Below are 19977 nucleotides of genomic sequence, written 5' to 3' on the forward strand. Positions count from 1 at the left end.
CCGTTTTTTTTAAATTTATGTCTTTAAAAAATTTATTGGGATATAGTTGATTTATAATGTTGTGTTAGTTTCAGGTGTAGAGTAAAGTGAATCAGTTATACATATACATACATCCACTCTTGTTTAGATTCTTTTTTCATATAGGTCGTTATAGCGTATTGAGTAGAGTTCCCTGAGCTGTATATATTAGTCATCTGTTTTATATACAGCAGTGTTTCTGATGATTCTTCCCCTCCCTGGAATCGTCGCAGGCCCCGAAGTTGTTCACGGTGCAGCGGCAGTGATGGCAAGGAACCACACACCATTACCCAGCTCACCAAGCACATCCAGAGCCTCAAGCGGAAAATTCGGAAATTTGAAGAAAAATTTGAACAAGAAAAGAAATACCGGGTAAGGACCCCTGTGGCTTGAAATGAGTGGATTGTGTCAGAAGTGTATGGGGCTTCTCTGTCATCCCTTTTTGAATACATCTCTGCCAGGGGACAGCTCAGTTTCCGTTGGCCCACCCAGGACCTATCATAAATTGAGTTTCCATCCTGGACTGGTCTTGTTCTCACAATGCTATCAGTAGATCTGCTGCTAAGATAATTCCTGATAACAAATTACAACTCTTATTCCACACTGGTTTTATTATTGATCACTCCCCGCCCTCACCCCGAGGAACCTTAATATCACTGGTGTCCTAGGACAGAAATTTGGAAAACTTTGGATTTATGGTCTTATTTTTTCTTTAACCTTTTCTCATTTGCATTTTGATAAGAACCTATTAAAGACCCAAAGGGCAGAATCTCTAATTGTGGAACAGAATGAGTGAGAGTTTTCTTTGACAATAAAGTACTTTCTGATCATGGGTGAGGACCTATCCAGTGACATCTATTCAGGCCACTCTTAAGAACAAACCCTGACCCCATCCTTTCCCATCAGAGAGACACCAGCCTTTGAGCTGGTGCTGCAGTGTGCAGTCATGAACCTTTTATTTTTTTACATAAGAAACAATAGAGTCATAGGTAAGTGTCCTGATGGCCAGTGCTAGTTTTATTTATTGTCTCTAAGGCTGACTGTGGCATAGAGAAAATCATATCCATGTAGAATTGCACAAAGATATTGGGTCTTTGGCAGAGGGCCCAGAACAGCTTGTTATTAGAATAAATGAGAACAGGGAATAATGTCTCATACATCTTAAAATATTTAAAGGCTCACTAAGCACTTGGTCCAGAGGCAATCTGTGGGTCCCTGTAGTGTGGGTAAGTTCTGGGGAGGGAGGTGAGAGTGGGTAATATTCCACTCTCCTGTTCTTCCTGTCCCGCGTTTCCCACAGTGGCTTCAAATTCACTAAAAGAGGAGTTTTAAGGAAGGATTTTTAGCTTTGCAAAATGGAAAAAAATAATCAGATTGGCTTTCAAGACAACCTTCAGGTGTTAAAGATGCTTCTCTTCCTCGAGGTCAGGTAGTCACAGCTACTTATTGTCTTTTATAGAGCAGGAGGGTGATCTACAGACTGTGAGTACAGGCCTTTATTTTACAGATAAGGAAACGGAGGTCCGGCAAAGACTGATAACCTTGTTAAGGTAGTTGTGTTCTATCAGCTCAGGCTTGGGATGGTTAAAGATGAGTAGGTCTTGCAGTGGAGGAGTAGAAGTAAAATTCATTACAGGTCCACATTTTGAGACCTCCAGATAGCCTGAGAGAAACTGATTTTCCTTGCTTGCTGCTGGAGTGTTTTTGGATCTGCGATGCCCTCGTATTGTAAACTGTAGAAAAACAATTAGGGGCTCCATCCCCAGGGCTTGTTAATATTTCTTACTGGCAGTTCTTGAATCAGGCTGATCTGGATTTGAATCCAGCACAGCCACTTAGGAACTCTGTGACTTTGGACTTCTCACTTTACCGTTCTGAGTCTCAGTTTGTCCATCTGTAAAGAGGAGTTACTATTAGTAGTGACTTCTTAAGTTTGTGAGCGTTAAATGAGGGATTGTGTATATAATGCTTACTACAGTTTTGGCACAAAGGAAGTAAGTGGTCCTAGATGTTATTAGCTTTCTAATCTGTATGAGTGATATTTGAACAGGCTATCCCACGGCAACCTCCGCCTTGTCAAAAAATAAAGGAGAATTAGAGACATTAATTTTCCACCAGATTTTTCTACCTGCTGCTACAGACCCTGGATTACTTTTCTCAACTATAGCAGCCACCCAGCAGCCGACTATTTTAGAAGAGAATTTCTCCTGACATCTCCAGTCATTGTCTGGAGAAGCTTTAGAGCCAGGGCAGACACATGCCCACACACTTAAACATGCAGATGGATGGATCTGGGAGCAGTAAAGGAAGAAGGCTTCATGGTCACTGCTTGTGTGTGTGTTAAAATCTTTGGTGTAATCAGAACCTTCCATGTCTCAGGAAACAGGGCTTTCCCGCACCCTTCCTGCCTGGGTGCCAGGCTGTGGTTAGCGGTCTGACATGTCAATGGCCTTTAATTGGTTGCTGTGTGTATGGCTTTCCTTCCTGGCAGCCTGACTGTGGAGCTAATAGCACCCACTGCTAATTTTTGAAACCTCCACGCTGGTCTGATGCCCTGATGCAGTATACATCTTTCCTTCTCTGTTGAATGTAACCATTTCACTTTCTATCCAGAACGTGCTTATTCCCTACAATTGATTTTGCATTTGACTATTGTCAGACTAATGGACCTAGAAAAGGCTGTTTCAGCCAGATGTCCACTTTCAGTAGATTTAGAGAATGATAGAATTAGGAGGGATAAGTTAGTCTTATTTTATTCTACCATTGAAGAAACTGAGGCCCAGAGAAGGGAAGTAACTTCTCCAGGTTCACACAGCAAAGAATTGGTCTAGCCAAGACAGCAACATAGGTTCTTTCATTCCTTTTTCTATTTTTATTTTTTTAATATTTATTTATTATTTATTGGCTGCGTTGGGTCTTCGTTGCTGCACGCGGGCTTCCTGTAGTTGTGGAGAGCGGGGGCTACTCTTCATTGCAGTGCACAGGCTTCTTATTGCAGTGGCTTCTCTTGTTGTGGAGCATGGTCTCTAGGAGCATGGGCTTCAGTAGTTGTGGCACACTGGCTCAGTAATTGTGGCTTGCAGGCTCTAGAGCACAGGCTCAGTAGTTGTGGTGCACGGGCTTAGTTGCTCTGCAGCATGTGGGATCTTCCCAGACCAGGGCTTGAACCTGTGTCCCCTGCATTGGCAGGCGGATTCTTTCTTTTTTTTCCCCCGCAAGGCATGTGGGATCTTAGCTCCCCAACTGGGGATCGAACCCGCACCCCCTGCATTGGAAGGTGAAGTCTTAACCACTGCGCCACCAGGGAAGCCTGGTCCTTTCATTACTGATAAGTAAATCTTTCTAAGGCGTCTTTTGAATCATCTTTGGCAGACTGAAAATCTGGTCCAGTTATGTGACTCAGGAGCTCCATTTTAATTACATTGAACAAAATCTACACTGTGTAATTTTTGGGTGTATGACCCTTGGGGCCCATTAAAGTGAAATATTTCAGTTCAGACGTTAGAAGGCTTGAAGATCCACAGCTTGTATATAAAGACTTGCCATATGATTTGAGAGCTGCCATCCTTGCGAGCTTGATTTAACCTCTTTTGAAAGCTCCGCCAAGAGCAGGGAAATACAAAATTCATTTCAGAAAATGATTTCAAGCTTTAAAATATTTTGTTAGAAAATTCAGCCTTAAATTTCTGTTCAGTCCTGTTTGCAGTACTGAAAGCTTCTTTGATGGTCATTGGCTTAGGGTCTTAGGTTTTTGTTTTTAACAGTATTTCAGAAGATTGTATTAACTGTGTGGAGCATATCCAGTGAAAAAGATGTGTTCCAGAGAACAAGATGTGTTTTCAGATCAGAGTGAAGAATTCTGAGAATTTCGAGAAACCAAGTGTAAAACATTGACTGTTCATATAACCAGACTGTATCCAAAGCCAAAGTAATAAGCATTCTATCAGGGAAGTAGTACAGTGCATCACTCTAGCAGACATGGGTAGGAGCAGGCACAGCAGTTTGGAGGCGTGCCCCCCTGTCACTGTCCGTGGTCCTGAAACCAGGGCTTCCCTCCTGGAAACCAGTCTCCCCTCTGGGCTCCCCTAAGGCGAAAAATCACTGTCACTTTCCCTCAGTGTTATTTTTCCATCTTGATTTTAAAGTATGGTTTTTACATCACTGTAGAAGTGTCAGAACCATGTCTTGTGTTTCACAATTAAAATATCTAATCCCATGTACATTTGATGATCCTCTTACACAAGCGCTGTTTTTTCCTTTGAACTTGAGAGGAACACATTCCTCTCCCTGTCTCTCTCTCTCACCAACATACTGCTGATGTGGTATGGATGTAATGGACTCTATAAACATGGCAGAGCTGCTAGACTTGTCACTGACGTTGCACACATATCTGCTACGATTGCAGTGTTTGTGATGTCTTCTCGAGCATGCGTATGTAGCTCTTTGTGTGTCCCCAATTCAAAGTAACCGCTAATCTTCTTGAGCCTGTATTTAAGTTACCAGGGCCTCAACTTGTTTAAGAAAGTTTCCTACTGATCTGTGGGGGTGGAGGCTAGGTATGTTTAGTTATTCTTCTCTCCCAGTTTCTCTTTTCTGCAGAAAATTCAATTTTATGCTCTGTAAAGAAATCCAGAAGTTAAGGTGAATGATTTGTATGAACAGAGTCATATTCTTCTAAAATTAAAACTATATTCTTATTGCCACATCCAAGTATGAGTAGCTACTAGGTAGGACATGCATACCCCTACAGGTATGTTTGTTAGTGAAGACTTATTCGCTATTCCTTTGAAGTCTGGTAGTAACACTACTAGTATTACTACTACTATCACCTCTGCCAGTAATAATAACAATAATAATAATTTAAATTCTAGCTAACACATCTGGAGTGTTTAGCATGTGCCTGGAACTCTTTTCAGTGTTTTACGTATATTCACTAATTTATCCCTCACAGCAACACTGTGAGGGAGATGCTATTATAATCCTCATTTGGTAGATGAAACTGAGGCATGGAGAGGCTAAACAATTTGCCCGAGTCCACACTCATATGGTTCATTTTTACTTTAATGCTAGCCCAGTAGGATATTGAGTCTATAAACAGTGAGAGGACTTGAAATCTGGGTATCCCACTTACTCACTGACTTCTCAGACTGTTGTCAGGTTTTAGAGATCCTGGGGTCTCCTTTCTTCAGCTTGGAGGATGTGACCAATAGGAACTAAAGCTTCCAGTTCGTCAGTGTTTTCCAGGCAGGTTGTGGTCATAAGTCGTGAGCAGAGGCAAGGGAGGAAGCACTGGTTTGTATCAGTACAGCCATCTACATTGATACAAGGAATGGCCTGGCATGGGGTGTGGTGTGGGCAGCCCACAGGTGACTGAGGGTTAGACTGTAGGGGACGCTGGCATGGTTACGACTATGTAGAAAATGCTGGGTGACCAGATGTGTTCAGAAACAATGTCCATGGCAAGGATGAAAGAGTGGAAGAGGTCAAGAATGTTTGCTCTGTTTTTCAAAGGCAACTCCCTCAGCTGGAGATTTCATGCCTGAATTTCTTGCCCGATTTTATATGTTCCTAAACTATCTTTGTGTGCCTTAGCTGTTTAAAATTTTTGTTTTTTCTTTTCCTTCTTCTCTCCCTTCCTCCCTCCCTTTCTCCCTCCCTTTCCCTCCTTCCACCCCATTTTTCTTTCCTTCACAGCCTTCACATGGTGACAAGACATCTAATCCTGAAGTCCTGAAATGGATGAATGATTTGGCTAAAGGTCGTAAACAGCTCAAAGGTAAATGCCAGCCAAGGATCTCCTTTCTCAGGAAGAAAGCAGTTAAGATTGTGATAATGTGCTCCAAGGAGCTTTTGATTCTCTTCCACTTGTGCCCTCTTTAACCTTGTCTCCTGCCTGGATCAGAGGCCCTGACTTGAAATAAAGGGCCCTGGGTCCCCTTCATTGTTTGATCCCATTTATACATCTCCTTATAAAAAGATTGAGGAAGTCCAGACTCCCAAGTGGAATGATTCACTTCAGTGCCAGGAACATTTCAACATGTGGAGTATTCAGTTCCCTGGGTTACTGGATTCTTGAATGTTGGGAACAGAAGAGGCCTGAGCAGTCATTTATCCCACGTACCACATTGCACAGATGAGGACATTTATGTCCAGAGAGAGGGAAAGGTGATGAATCTGGGAGGTGGTGAGCTAGGAGTAAAATTCTGTTCTCTTGCCTCCTAATCCAGTGTTTTTCTCTCTGTCTCTCTTGAGATGGTGGTGTAGTATTAATTAACTCTAAAATCCATTTTAAGGGACTGTGGTTATTTACCAATAAAAATTTATTTTATTCCTCTCTCTACACTTTTATTTCAATACTTAGAAGCATGCGGATTTTTCCAGATTTCAAGAAGGATGGTGATAAAGAACTGGAAAGGAATATTAATTCAGTGGTATTAAACTGTAGTGATGTAACACATTTATAAAATATGCAGTGTTTAAACACCATGCCAAAGCCTAACTAAAAAACAAACATCAAACAAAGAAAATGAGCTATGTAACTGAGAAATCAATATAAACGGCCTCATTCAAACGACCAGCCCCCTAGCATATTATGAAATGTAATTTCCTGATAAGTCCCAGGTGACCTTTTTATTTTTAATTATGTAGGTTTATATAAAGCCACATTGCAATAATGGTGGTTTCTGGATTTTAAATATTGGCAGAGACAGAATTGTGAAACCTGTTAAGTTGGGGCTGGTTCTTGCGACTCCCCTTCCCCGCCCTCCTGTGTATCCTCAGATGTCTGTGTTGTGTTAACACCTTCCAGAAGTACTTGCATGTCCACAGAGGCTCTTAATGGCCGCACAACTTTCAAGAAAATGAATCTTTGAGTGTCGAATCTCAGGTGCTGTGGTGGATAACAGGTGAAAACTTTGGGGCCAGGTGCTAGTGGTCTTCTTCCAGGAATCCTCCTCTGAAATCTAAACCACGGAGTTACTCCCACACAGGATCCTCAGGATCCTCCCCTTGCATGAGATCCCAGCCTCGAGAGCCCCCTGTTTTCACATCTGGGGAGCCATCGCCTGCATCGTTCATTCCCACTCGCTTGGCATCAGAGGAGGAATTCCTGAAAGGCTGTCTGCTCTTATTAGAGCCAGTGAGTCCTCCTTGCGCATGGTAATTCATCCCATTTCTCCTAGAACTAAAACTGAAGCTGTCGGAAGAACAAGGGAGTGCTCCTAAAGGCTCACCTAGAAATCCATCCTGTGAGCAACCCACAGTCCCCGGAGAGAATGGGAAGCCGGAAGCTGTGGGCCCTGAGCCCGGCCCCTCTGGAGAGGAGAGTCCAGACGCTGTGTTGACAGGCCTGAAGGAGGAGAGAGAGCAGCTCCCTTCTCAGGAGGGTCCTCAGGTACCTCACCAGCCTTCACAGGGCCCCAGCACTCCACATGGTGCCAGTGAGATCAGGTTTTGACCAATTTGTAAGAGCACTCTGGTACCCCATAAATACCTTTAGGAGATGGGCTCTGAAATTTCAGTCCAATGAGTTCCTAGTGGGTTATTAGCTATGACCTAGGGGGTTAGCACATGCTTTTAGAGTGTTGCCATTCTGGAGGTTATAGTGTTGCATACTGATGGGTATTTCATATTCCTTTCTCCCCAGCTTTCCCCCAGTAAGTTAGCAAACGAACCCAAGATGAGGATTACAATCTCATTTTACTGGATGTTTTATTAAGAAATAATAAAGCAGAGATGAGGTGTAAATAATAAGGAAAGTGGCTTAGTATTTTATATAAGAATAGAGATAGGATTTCTTGAGGAGTGTTAGGTAAGATGTCTAAAGACTTTAGCTTAGACATCTTAGTTTTGAAATCTTTGTGAGATACCCAGATAGAGTTGTCAATTACGCATTTGGCTATGTGAGCCTGGAGCTTGAAGAAAAGATTTATTACATTTTACAAAAAAGATGCTGAAAGCAATTAGCATTTACCTGGTTAATCCCTCCTCATCCTGCATAGCTATGCTTACCTTTTCCTTACGCCAAGGACCACCTTCCTTGTAGTCCTTCCTGTCGGAACTCTGAGTGGTGTGGTTGCTTTTCATTTCTGGAATAATCTGTAGCTACCCTAACACCGCCCTCAGCACGCTCTGCGCCCCCTCTGCCTCCCATGCTATGGGGACTTTCGAGGAGAGTTTAGGCTGTTTACTGCTCACGGTCCTTGGTGTCTATACACAGTGAGCATCGAGTAAGTGTTGGCAGAGGGAACGGATGTATGAAAGAACAAACTCGCATGTTTGACTTTGAAATGAAAGTCTTCTTGAGGAGAATGCTGGCTTTACTTGTTCCACTGTGCATTATCTAGTGTTGATCATAAGATAGCAACATATGCCAAATCCCAAAAGGCTTACCATACACCCTGGACTAGTCCTTTACATTGGTACATGTGACCTACAAGTAGAAATGGGCCCTAGGTTACCTCTGTCCTTATGAAATGCCTTTAGATTTAAAAATAACCAATATATGTTGTGACTAGTGGTTTTCATCCACTCAGCCAACCTGTCCCCTCCTCCCACCCCCATGTTCTAGACTTTGTGCTAGTGGATAAGTAGATAACTTGTGTGTGTGTGTGTGTGTATAAACACACACACACACACACACACACACACACACATAGTTAGGCACATCTGTGGTTTTCCATCCTTCAGTGCTTCTGATGGTCGTTCCTGTATTTTATAGTTACTTTGACCACATCTATAAAAGCAGCTTGGTCAACACCCAAGCCCTAATTCTGTGTCCTACTCACTTGACTAAGATGTGAGGGATGAGTTGGGACTGGTATAATAAACTTAGAGCAGGACTCAGTCCTTGAACAAGACACTTTCTAATCATATACACTTGGCAAGTGAATTAATTCTCTGATATTCGACTTCCTCGTCTATAAAATACAGATAATACCTATTTATATAATTATTGTGACAGTAACAGGAGATGCCTGGTGACCAGTGGACAGTCATTCATTTGCAAAAAGATTTGAGTGCCTACTATGTGTTGTGAACTATGATACTTGCTGGATATAAAAAATAAACAAGATAGAGAAGTGAGGTGGGTTACCACTTTCACGGAGCTCATGTGTTTCTGGGAGTTGGGATACAGCAAAAAATAAGTCAATAGATAAAATCATTAAAAATTATTATAAGTACTGTGCAAAGAAACAGATGATATGATAGAAAATAATGAGTATGGATGGTTTCTGTTTTATGTAGGGTGATTAGGAAGGCCAATAAGATGACATTGAATGCAGAATCAGCAGGCCAAGAGAGCAGCAAAGAGCGTTATCGCTGGAACTGCAAGTATGACGGCCTTTGAAGGAAGAGCTTGTCTGTAGTTGGAATTCTCAGGTCTGAGGGCTGGAACACAGGATGACATGTGATGAGGTCAGAAAAGATAGATCAGGACACATAACACAGGAATTTTTAGGCCACTGAAAGTACTGGGAAGCTATTGAATAGTTGTAAGTGTGAAAGTGACATGGTGTGATTTACACGTAAAAGATCTTTTCGAGTTGCAGTATGGAGAGTTAATCACAGGGGAAAAGAGTGGAAAAAGGAAGATGAAATGGGTGGCTTGGACTAGTATGGTAGCCTTGGAGATGGAAAGTAGACATATTCAAGGTATATTTTAGATACAGAATCAAAAGGATGTGCTGACTCATTGGATGGTAGGGAGTGAAGGAAAGGAAGATGGGTCCATTTACTGAGATGGGGAAAAACTAGAGGAGGAGCAGCTTGAGGGTGAGAGTGAGAACTCAGGAGGTCCGTTTTGGACATGTTCATTTTAAAATCTTTCAGGAATAGGGTGACCAACCGTCCCAGGTTTCCCTAGACTTTCCTAACTTTAGCACTGAGAATTCCATGGACCACAGAAGCCTCAGTCCTGGGAAAACTGGGATGGTGGGTCACCCTACTGAGGCATCTAAGTCAAATTAAAAAAAAAAAACAACAAAGTCTGATGATCAGAAAAAAACCTCAGAGTTCTTTAGAAGTCATCGTTGTTTAAATGGCAATTTATTTCTTTTAAATGAAATATTTGTTAAACTGTTTAATGTCAGAAGCCCCTTCAAATAAACCTCCTGTCTCTGCAGTGGGCTAAACTTAGACCCTTTAACTAGAGAGCATCTGCAGTGGAACATGTACGTCTCAATATCTAAAGCTGCAGTACTGCTCCTGGGAGAGCTCAACACAGCAGACCATGAAGTGGCTAGGCAGCTAGTAGGTAGTTCCTAAGGGGGAGTCCAGACGTCACAGCAGGAGCAAAGGGAGGACTGAAATTTTCCAAACTAGTATTACTCCTGGCTCTTCAGTGAGCTTATTAGCATTTGAGATGATCTCATTAGGTCCCATTTCTTTAAACTCAAATTGACAGATGATTTTCATCAGGGATCTTTGCTTTACTGCTTAAAATGCATTAGATATTAAAGCTTTCAAGATGAAGAGTTATTTCTTTTCTAGAGAGAGCTTTATTATGACTCTTCCTCAAATTTTTGCATTTGGTGTTTAGTCAGAGCTCATAGTAAAGCTGATAAACCCTACAGCATTGCCTTGTCAGTTGAGATACTGCCGCTGAGTCATCTTCGTCATCTGTGGATGATTTTTGGGGATAATCACTTCTGGGTCACAGCGTATCCATCGAGCACTGGAAATGAGTGAATCATCCCCCAGATCTGATTGTGGTACCTATTTATGTCCTTTTCTTTTGAAAATCCTGAATTGGTACTGGCATATATCCCCTTTTTATTGTCCTTTCCAAGAACTGTAGATGGGGTCAGGCGCACAGCACAGATTACCAGCTGGATGAGTAATGGCCGTTATTTCTTCTGGCCTTCCATCGACTGCCACTTCTTTGAGGGTAAAAGCAGATTTTTAAATAATAATTCATTTTATTATTTAAAAATCAAATAAACATTTGATAACTGATTAGTAAATTGTTATGCACTGGGGAGAGGGAGGAGTTTAGGTAAAAGGCACCAAAAGGAAGATCCCGTTAAGTTATTCTTACTTAGCATTTTAACAAAAACTTAATTTTCTGAATAGGTAATACTTTCTCACATGGTTCAAAAAAATATAAAAGGCTACATGTTAAAAAGACTCCTTCCTTGAAACTAGCACAACATTGTACATTAACTATACTTCAATTAAAAAAAAAAATCCCCCCCCCCCCCCAAAAAGACTCCTTCCTCCTCCATCTGCCAGCTCCAGTTCTGAGGGCTCCCACCCCTAAGCAGGTGCTGGAACTATTGTTGTTAATGTTTTATGTGTCCTTTTGGAGTTTCTATGTAAAGCATATACAAGAAAGTATCAGTATACATTCTTAACTTGCCCCTTTTAAAAAAAGGTAGCAGTCTACGTAATCACGTATCCTTTTTTCACCTTGCATATTCTAGATAGCTTTTTATATCAACACAGAGAGCTTCTCATTTTTTTTATTTTTAAAATTTATGCTTTAATAGCACCATGGTATTCCTTTTTTGGTAATTTACAACATTGATAGTCACCTCAAATCAACTAGTTTGATAGCTTAAATAACACTTAGTATGCCTGACTCTGTGCCAGGGACATTTACATAAGATTATTAAAAATGATCCTCATTTTGCATAGTAAGAATCTGCACATTAAGAATCTAAGGTTCAGAGATTCCATAATTTTCCAAATTAAAAATAGTGTGTAACTTTTGAAGGCGGTTATCTGAATTCTTGGCCTCTCTTTTCAAGGCCAATATTAATGTGCAATATGCTTAGAAATCTGAATCAACCAGGCCCTTCTCTTCAGCGGTTGCTCTGTAGGATCACGTTCATGACTGACTTCCCATGTTGTTGGACTGACGGCTTAGTTCAGACGGTCAGACTTGTTCCACGTACACTGTCGCCCTCAGTGAGGGGCTGGGGAGACTGAGACACAGGGAAAGCTTGGCAGAACGTGAGTCCTTAAAGCCAAAGAGTAATAGATTCCCATCGCTCACTGTGCAGAAAGGAGAATGTCAGTTTTACTTCCTCTTCAAGGAGAGAGCTTGTTTATAGTGGCGGTTCAACTGATTTTTATATGTTTCTGTGGTTTACTGTGAAAGAATACACGGGACCCGTGCCATGGGGAGCAGGGAAACAAGCATGGTGGTAAAAGCACTTAAGCTGTGGCAGTTTTCTTCCCAAAGAACTTTCTGAGCAGGGCCCAGGGAGCAGTAACACTTGGGTTGACCACTCAGCAGCAGTTCTGCTTGGAAAGCCAGCTTGTTTGGGGGCTGCTATTCCAGACCTTGATGACTCGAGTCACCTACTGGATAGGGGGCCAGGAGTTTTGTATGATGGAGCTGTCCAGATATCAACAAAGCATATCAAATTTTGCTCTATGCACAGTCCCCTCTTGTTCAACTTCCTTTAAGTTTCATGTCTTCTGATGCCATAAACAATGGAGGAGCAGGAAGTAAGGATAATTCGCTTTGGGGTTTATCTCCTTACGTTTATCTTTAAAATCTGACGACCCATTCCCGCACTGGATCTCTCTGACTCTTGCAGGTTATTCAACACGATCCTTGTTTTTTCCACTTAAATAAAAATCCTAAGTTAGATACTATTAACAGACCATAGTCGGCCACCAGTATGCAGAATTAGGGAGGGAGGATGCATTTCAGAAACAGAGAGCCATTGAATTCAGAGGAGAAAATGGTCTGATTCTTAGTAGAAAGTGACCGAGGAACAGCAAAGTCTACTGTATTTCTCCTCTTAGATTTGAGGCACCTATCCTGCAGAGCCTACTTCTTCACTCATTTTCCACCATGAAGACTGACTTCGTAGGCCTCGTAATAGCTTGTCTTCAAAGGCCCCTGAGTAGAAGATAGCTCCTGGCACATAATCTCACCACTAACCCTTCTTCTTCAGGCAGCCTGCCTTTCTGTCCAAATATATTTGAGGATAAGCACTTATGGCATTAAGTCCTGAGGCCACTTGAACCCTCACATCTGTCTTTGGGGATTACTTTAACAATAATCCCAAGAGTACAATCGTAGCATCATTAGAGGGAAACATGAGTGCCATGCCTTGTACTTGTACCCTGACTTTTATCGAGTGTGGAAGGAACTTTTCTATAATGGCATTCATCATTCTAACTTGCTTTTTGGTCACTCTTTTATCTCTTTTAAGAGTACATTTAGCTTTTCTAGAATCCAGACAATATACTAAAAATACATAAAATCACAAAAATCAAACTGCAATAGAGAGATGCCAATAATAGTTAAATGCATCATTTTCTGAAGTGCTTTCTATGGAATATAAGTTCCAATAAGATACTGAATAAAAAACATTATTTTAATGTTTTCTGAACTTAAGAGATTTCTTTTTCTTTGTCACCTATTAAAATCCCATGGAATCTGTGAAAGAATTTTTTTTTCCATGTAAAAATGTGTCATGACTAAGAAAATGTTTAAGGAATGATTGGCTAGAAAATGAAAGACTCTTGGGGTTACTTAACCAATACTTAAAACCCTCGAGAGGGGTGGTCTTTCTTTCTACTGAAAATAAAAGAGCCTTGGGTTATATAGCCTGTGGAATTTATATGAAGATTGCTAAAAATTAGACTACTTTTGTGTGTAAACCTGGGTCGTTAGATAGGTATTAGGAAAGGGGATATGTTGGGTACTGTGAGACTTTAAAGCAATACGTGATATAATTTATTTGGGCAGTCAAGACAGAAACACACACAACAGTTAAGGCCCAGACAGTGAGATACGGAGAAGTTCAGAGAAAAGGAAGATCAACATGGGCCAGAACGGGTCTCAACTGGGATGGGGGTAGGGTAGCATGACAATAACTGGAAGGCTTAAAAAACACACATGCTTGAGCCATTTTCTTTCCCTTCGGGACTCTCCCAGGGGATCTGGAAGGCGGAGTCAGATAGGACACCTGGGTGATCATGCTCTGTGCTATTTCTGCCATTCCCTTCCCACTACCTGCCGCGCGAGAACCACTGGACTAGAGTGAAAAGGAAGTTGTGTGTAGTAAATATGTAGAAAATTAGTGCAGGATACACATCAGGGAGGAAAACCAAGGCAAACAGAGGAGTCTGGTCATTTTGGATGGAGAGGTAGGAAGGTTGGGGCAGGGAGTCCTTAGGTAGATGATTAATAGATAAGTAGGGAACTATTTAAAATTTTATATACTTTGTGGCATCTTGAAAATAGTGCTTAGGGATGAGTCACAGAGCAGAGGGATAACAGAATGCATTAGTGGACCAAGAGGTTATGACATTTTTTGGTTGGAAGGAACTTTTTAACTTTGACGTCCTTGTTTATAGGTAGAAAATTGAGAATTCAGAGAGGTTAACTGTTTTATTCAAAATATTTAGTTTATGTCAGATATAGCCAGGAAGCTAGAATATAATCCAAGTATGTAGTGATGGAGACCGGGACAACATTGGTGTCTGTGGATGTAATCTTGAAAGTCCAGATGAAATACGTTTCAGAAGAAAAATCGATAGGTCTCGGTCACCCATTGGTTTTTTAAGGATGAAGAAGTAATTAAAGAACAGGCTTCTTACCATTTAAACATTGAGAACTCCTTCAGTAAGCTTTAAAAACATCTTTAAAAGTCCTTTTTTTATTTTTCTTTTTTCTCATTTTATTTATTTATTTTTTGAGGTACACCAAGTTCAGTCATCTGTATTTATACACATATTCCCTCCCTCCCTCGACTCCCTAAAAGTCCTTTAAGAAACTTTCCTAGAAGAAAATTGGCATGTGCTTCGTAAAGTATTTTATAAGTGACTTACCTTTTTAAAATTACTGTTGCGTTTGAGTATTGTAATTCCTTACTTTGAGGCTTCAAAACTTTTTTTCTTTTTTGGGCCTGCTAAAAACATGGATGTGTTTTCATTATTTGAGATGTGTTTTCATTATTCAAGAAAGTAACGATAATTAATTTTGTGTTTTCCAGGTAACTAAGCAAGACAAGAGCCTCATAAAGCCTCTTTATGACCGATACAGAATTATCAAGCAAATCTTGTCCACGCCTTCCCTTATTCCCACAATTGTAAGTCGGGATGTTTGCATTAACTGGAAGTCTGTCCTTATGCTTTGTACTGATGTTCAGTGAGGGAGGCAGCACCATGAGAGTTACAAAGGAGCCTCCTTGGCAGGATATGCTGCTAACAAGGCCAGTTGTTATTTCAGAGTAGAAACACGGTCTTCCTCAACTCCAATAGTATACTTAACAGTGGCTGATAAAACTACTGTGAAACAGGAATAGATAGCAATTCTATGTTTGAAGCCAGGTTTTACACTTGCTTTCATTGCTTGGGTGAGGCAAACAGACGGTGGATTTTAGTTTGGCATTACCTAAGCGACAACAACACAGACGAAACAGAGCCGTGCTAGTCTGTGTGTTGTTAATTTTTCTCCATTAATAAGAAAATTGATAGTATGTTCCTTGATATAATGAAGCATTTGTTTTTGGTACCGTTTGACCATCGCTGTGCAAGATATAAATAGATTTATTTCAATAGAAAATATGAATACTGAAATTGAGTTAGGCTGCTTTTAATACAGAATGGTTTATGGGAATACAGAACTAGAAGAGCACCACAAATGCTACTCCATCAATACTAGAACAGTCACTTGCTCAAGATACCAATATTAAAAGAAATAAATATTAACAAATATAAATTTAAGTATACTTCAGTACATTTATACTTCCACAATTCTAAAGACAAAGACAATTGTGATTTTCATACTCTCTGAAATTTTCCCATTAAGGAAGCATAATTTAAAATGGGGAAGGATTTTTAGCTTTCCTTGCAGGAAAATCTTTTGGTTGTGATAAGCATTAGCAGAACTGGTTAAGGAGTAACTCCATTTTGTTGGCCTGCATAGCTCTTCCTTGAATTTGTCACTTTTCTGAGTATTCTCTGTATCTCACACACCACGTGGCCCACAGCAAGACCTGATTTGGGGTATTTTTGGATGACAAAGGGAGTCTGTGCTCCATCTCATCCTAACCCATGTAACTGTTATGAAGCTGGGGCCCAGAAGGTCTGGGTGAGAGGGAAGAATTACTAGGCAGTGCGGCCCAGATTGGAACATATCCTAGATGTCTGTGCCTTCTTCGGGCCAGCAGAGCTGAGCTCGGTGAGCATTTTAAGCCAGGATGGGTGCTTCTTTGCTCATTAACTTCTGCAAGTATTTTTGATGCAACTGAGCAAGAGTTCCTCTTAGTTGCTTCTTCTTGGTTCTCAGTAGGCACTGGGTCATCGACTGTTTTCATGGTGTCTATCTATGGTTTCCCTTCCTGTTTTTGCTTCCTCAAGAGGCAGTTAGCATTTTGTGACTTTATTTAACTCTTCCTATGATAAGCAGGAGGAAGAAGACTCTGATGAAGACTGTCCACAGGGAAGCCAACAACTTTCTTTGCCAAATCCAGAATCCCACCTTCCTGTTGGCGACCACCTCACCTACTCTAATGAGACTGAGCCTGTTAGGCTCTTGCTACCAGATGAAAAGAAAGAAATCAAACAACCAGCCCTCTCCATGTCAAATTTACATGAGGCCACCATGTGAGTGTGAATCCTAAGTGTGAAGTCTCCTTTTAACTCGTTCTGGTCTGGGGGACCTTATATGTACACACAGAATTCAGAAGAGCTATTATACCCTCTAAAAAATGCTATCTACCAGAAAGCACAATCTGGTTATCTTCTTAACAGGAAAACTGAGAAGACAAAGCCTTGAGGAACCAAGGCTCCCAGTAAGATCCTAAAGATGTCATAAATGCTGATGTTCTGTTTGCTGCAGTTGCACATCTTTTCAGCAGGGTCTGGCACCAATCTAATGCTTGGCAGTGGGTAAAGCAGAAGTGGCCTTTGAAAATGCTGGACCAAAAGGAATTGGGGTCCTGTTTTGGGTCAACAGTTGTCAGGGGCTTTATCCTAGTCTATTCTATGTGTAGATAAAACGGTTTTTCCAGACTGGGACTAAAGTAAATGAGCTGGCCTTTTTCTCCTAATGGCCACTCAGTCAGGAGCTATTTGGATTTTCATTAGTATTACCATTATTCAGTAGCTGGCATTCGTCTTGATCATTTGGCCTTCTTTGGTTTGTGTATTATAGGCCAGACTATGAGATTTTCTTTAATGTGTATAATAGTGTGGTGAGTATATGCCCCAAGATAGGGATGGAATTCCCACAAATAGATGCGGCAAGACCAAGGACTGAGTTGTAAGCTGAGATTTTTGTGTGCTTATATCTGTTGGTATCCCAGTTTCAGCTCAGAGGAGAATCATCTGTTTGGAAGCAGAACATCAATCTCCCTTCTTCCCCTTTCCCTCCCTCCCTAGCTCCCTCTCTCCTTTTCTTCCCTCTTTTTTTCTTCTTTCTTTCTTGGTTGGTTGGCTGACTGGCTAGCTGGCTGTTCTAAAGCAGCTGTTCTTAACTTTTTGGGGGGTGTTGGACTTTTTTGAAAGCAATGGAATCTTTTTAGAAAATGCCCATATATAATTTCAGGGAGTTCACTTAGTTTCTGGAACCAGACCCAAGTTCCGCAGATAAAATCCCTGCTCTGAAGTATCTGACTTTTCTCTTGTCTTAGTATAATGAAGTGAGTAGAATTTGCAACATAATTATAGCTCTCTTTGGGTCTTTGTTTCATTCCCAAGGGTTTTGCCATTCCCCCTATACCCTAGATTAAGGGGTAGAATTTTCTTTAAAATCTCTCCCTCTTGTGCCTCCTATGTTTAGTCTGTCACCAAATGCTGATGAGTATCCCTCCAAAATGTCTGTCTCTCACTCGTGCGTTCACCACTTGTTATAATGGAGTCAGTCTGCTTGCCTCCTGTCCGTCCTCTCCCTTTTCCTGTGACATTATTTTCATCAAGTAATGTCCTCTGTGATATGCTTCCCTAGGTCAGGCTCTACATGTGTCATGCTTATTCAGGAGACACTCTTTTAGGCAGAACACTTCTGTATCATAATATCCTCTTGCTAAGTAGGTAACTCTGCTCACGATGGTCTCTCAGTTATGCCAGAGCTCAGTGGCAAATATATATTTTACCTGACACAGGCCTGTACTTCTTGACCATCTCCGAGAAACTAGGGCTGACAAGAAGAGACTTCGGAAGGCCTTAAGAGAATTTGAGGAACAGTTTTTTAAACAAACAGGAAGGTAAGTGTGGGCAGAGATATTTTTTAAGCTAATGTTTCCTAGAGAACTGCTATTAAGAGTGAGCTGTAATTTTTTGCAGGAACAGTGACTTTATATAAGACATAAATGGTTTCCGAAGTGACTTAGACCCAGGATTTGTCTAATGCAACATTCAGGTAGTACCATTATTAGGTATGTTTTATAGGAGGCTGTAGCTATCAAGTATGAGACATCAAGTTTTAAAAATTAAAGATGGACTCCCCAAATCCCTAAGTTTGCATAATAAATCTCATTATTACTGAATGTATCTAAACCTTTTTAAAAATCTATAATACTTGATTTTTCAGCCCATATAACTTATTTGTTCTTGGTTACTTAGTTCTACAAGTTATTCCATACTTTATTAAATAATTCTTTAGTTGCTTTAAATCTATTCTTTAAGCTTCGGGATCTGCCCTTAATTATTTTATTTCAGGATTTGGTCGAGTTCATAGCTATTCTTTCTATCCCTTAAGTAAAATGTTTAGCTATGTCCTCTTTTTTTCTACATCAACCCAAGTCTCACTATGCACTTCATTAGTTTCTTCTAAATTCTGGTGTATTGTCAACAAAATTATATATATATGCATATACGTAAAATCATGAGAAAGGATTATTAATCTACTTCTGGAAGAGACAGAGACAAGCCACTTAGCTATCCCGAGCCTGTTTCCACAGTTGTAAGAGGAAATAACTGGAGTTCCTGGGATACCCCGGGAAGCTATAGCTGTCATGTGGGACATCAGCCTTTAAAAAAATTTTAAAGGGTGTAACTTTCCCAAAGTTACAGAGTTATTAAGGTGGCAGAGGTGGGAGTCAGTGATACACTGGTTCCTCAGTATTCTCCTCCATCTAGGTATCTGCCTTTCTTGAATTGCTTTGATTCAGCAGCCTGAGGGTTGCCCTGATGGAGAAAGGACTATTTTCTAAAAGTGTCTTGAAAGCTTGGTCATTCACCTCTTAGTAACTTTATACTTCAGTCCTCCAGGCCTGTTCACTGTTTTATAGGTCCAGTCCTATCAAACTTTTTGCATTTAGCAAGTTTTCTACCTGGAAGCTTCAAGTTGACATAAGTCCAACTTACCTTTCTGCTAATGTTAACTATCTAGCGAGAAATGTTATATGGTTGTTAAACTTAGAATATAAAACATAATGTCTTGTTGTGTTTTCCCATCTCCATTTTTTCCTTTACAAAATTTTCGTACAACTTGTACATTTTTTTTTTAACCTATCTGAACCCATGGATTTAAAGAGTTTGAGAACTTCCCAGTGTGTTATTAGTCTTGCGAAATGGGTCTGCAGTGGTACTTGGCATGCCTTTGACATACAGGGAAGTTAGTTATGTTCTGTATATAGTATTCTAATGCACCAGTGAGTCCTAAACCCACTTCAGATAGGCCTAATACTGGATTGAGGTTATATGCCCTCTTGTGGTAACAGACTTAAACTCAATGCAGAAGCGGTGCTATACTATAAGTAAAATCAAATAGCTGAAGGGCTAGGAAGTATGGATCTTGCTTTCCTAAAACATTTCATTGGGAGGTGTTAACTGTCCATAGGTAAAATTAGCATGCAAATGGATTACTAAAACTTTTAAGGTACTGTGAATGTTCTTGGTAATGTTCACCATGCGAGAAGCATAATTATCCAGATATGACATTAATAATTATGAGCCAAAAAAAAAAAAATATGAGCCAGGGACTGGGCTAAACATTTTAGTATGTTTTATATAATGAGAAAACTGCTTAAGGAAACACTTAGCAAA

General features: G+C 40.6%; 1 protein-coding gene across 7 annotated transcripts in view; it reads left to right on the forward strand.

Moving 5' to 3' along the window:
* Positions 1 to 19977, forward strand: part of FAM13C (family with sequence similarity 13 member C) — a 122261-nt gene that overhangs the window by 99287 nt on the left and 2997 nt on the right. For 3 of the 7 annotated variants that reach the window (XM_057735872.1, XM_057735871.1, XM_057735865.1), the window contains 6 exons: positions 252 to 390; positions 5713 to 5794; positions 7200 to 7411; positions 14979 to 15074; positions 16394 to 16593; positions 18093 to 18194. In XM_057735872.1, the coding sequence (XP_057591855.1) occupies positions 252 to 390; positions 5713 to 5794; positions 7200 to 7411; positions 14979 to 15074; positions 16394 to 16593; positions 18093 to 18194 (831 nt within the window). Of the gene's footprint in view, positions 1 to 251; positions 391 to 5712; positions 5795 to 7199; positions 7412 to 14978; positions 15075 to 16393; positions 16594 to 18092; positions 18199 to 19977 lie in introns of those variants that run through there. The other 4 variants (XM_057735866.1, XM_057735870.1, XM_057735869.1 and 1 more) reach the window with 4 other exon arrangements.

This window comes from Hippopotamus amphibius, chromosome 5 (genome assembly GCF_030028045.1).
Source record: "Hippopotamus amphibius kiboko isolate mHipAmp2 chromosome 5, mHipAmp2.hap2, whole genome shotgun sequence".
Lineage (NCBI taxonomy): Eukaryota > Metazoa > Chordata > Mammalia > Artiodactyla > Hippopotamidae > Hippopotamus > Hippopotamus amphibius.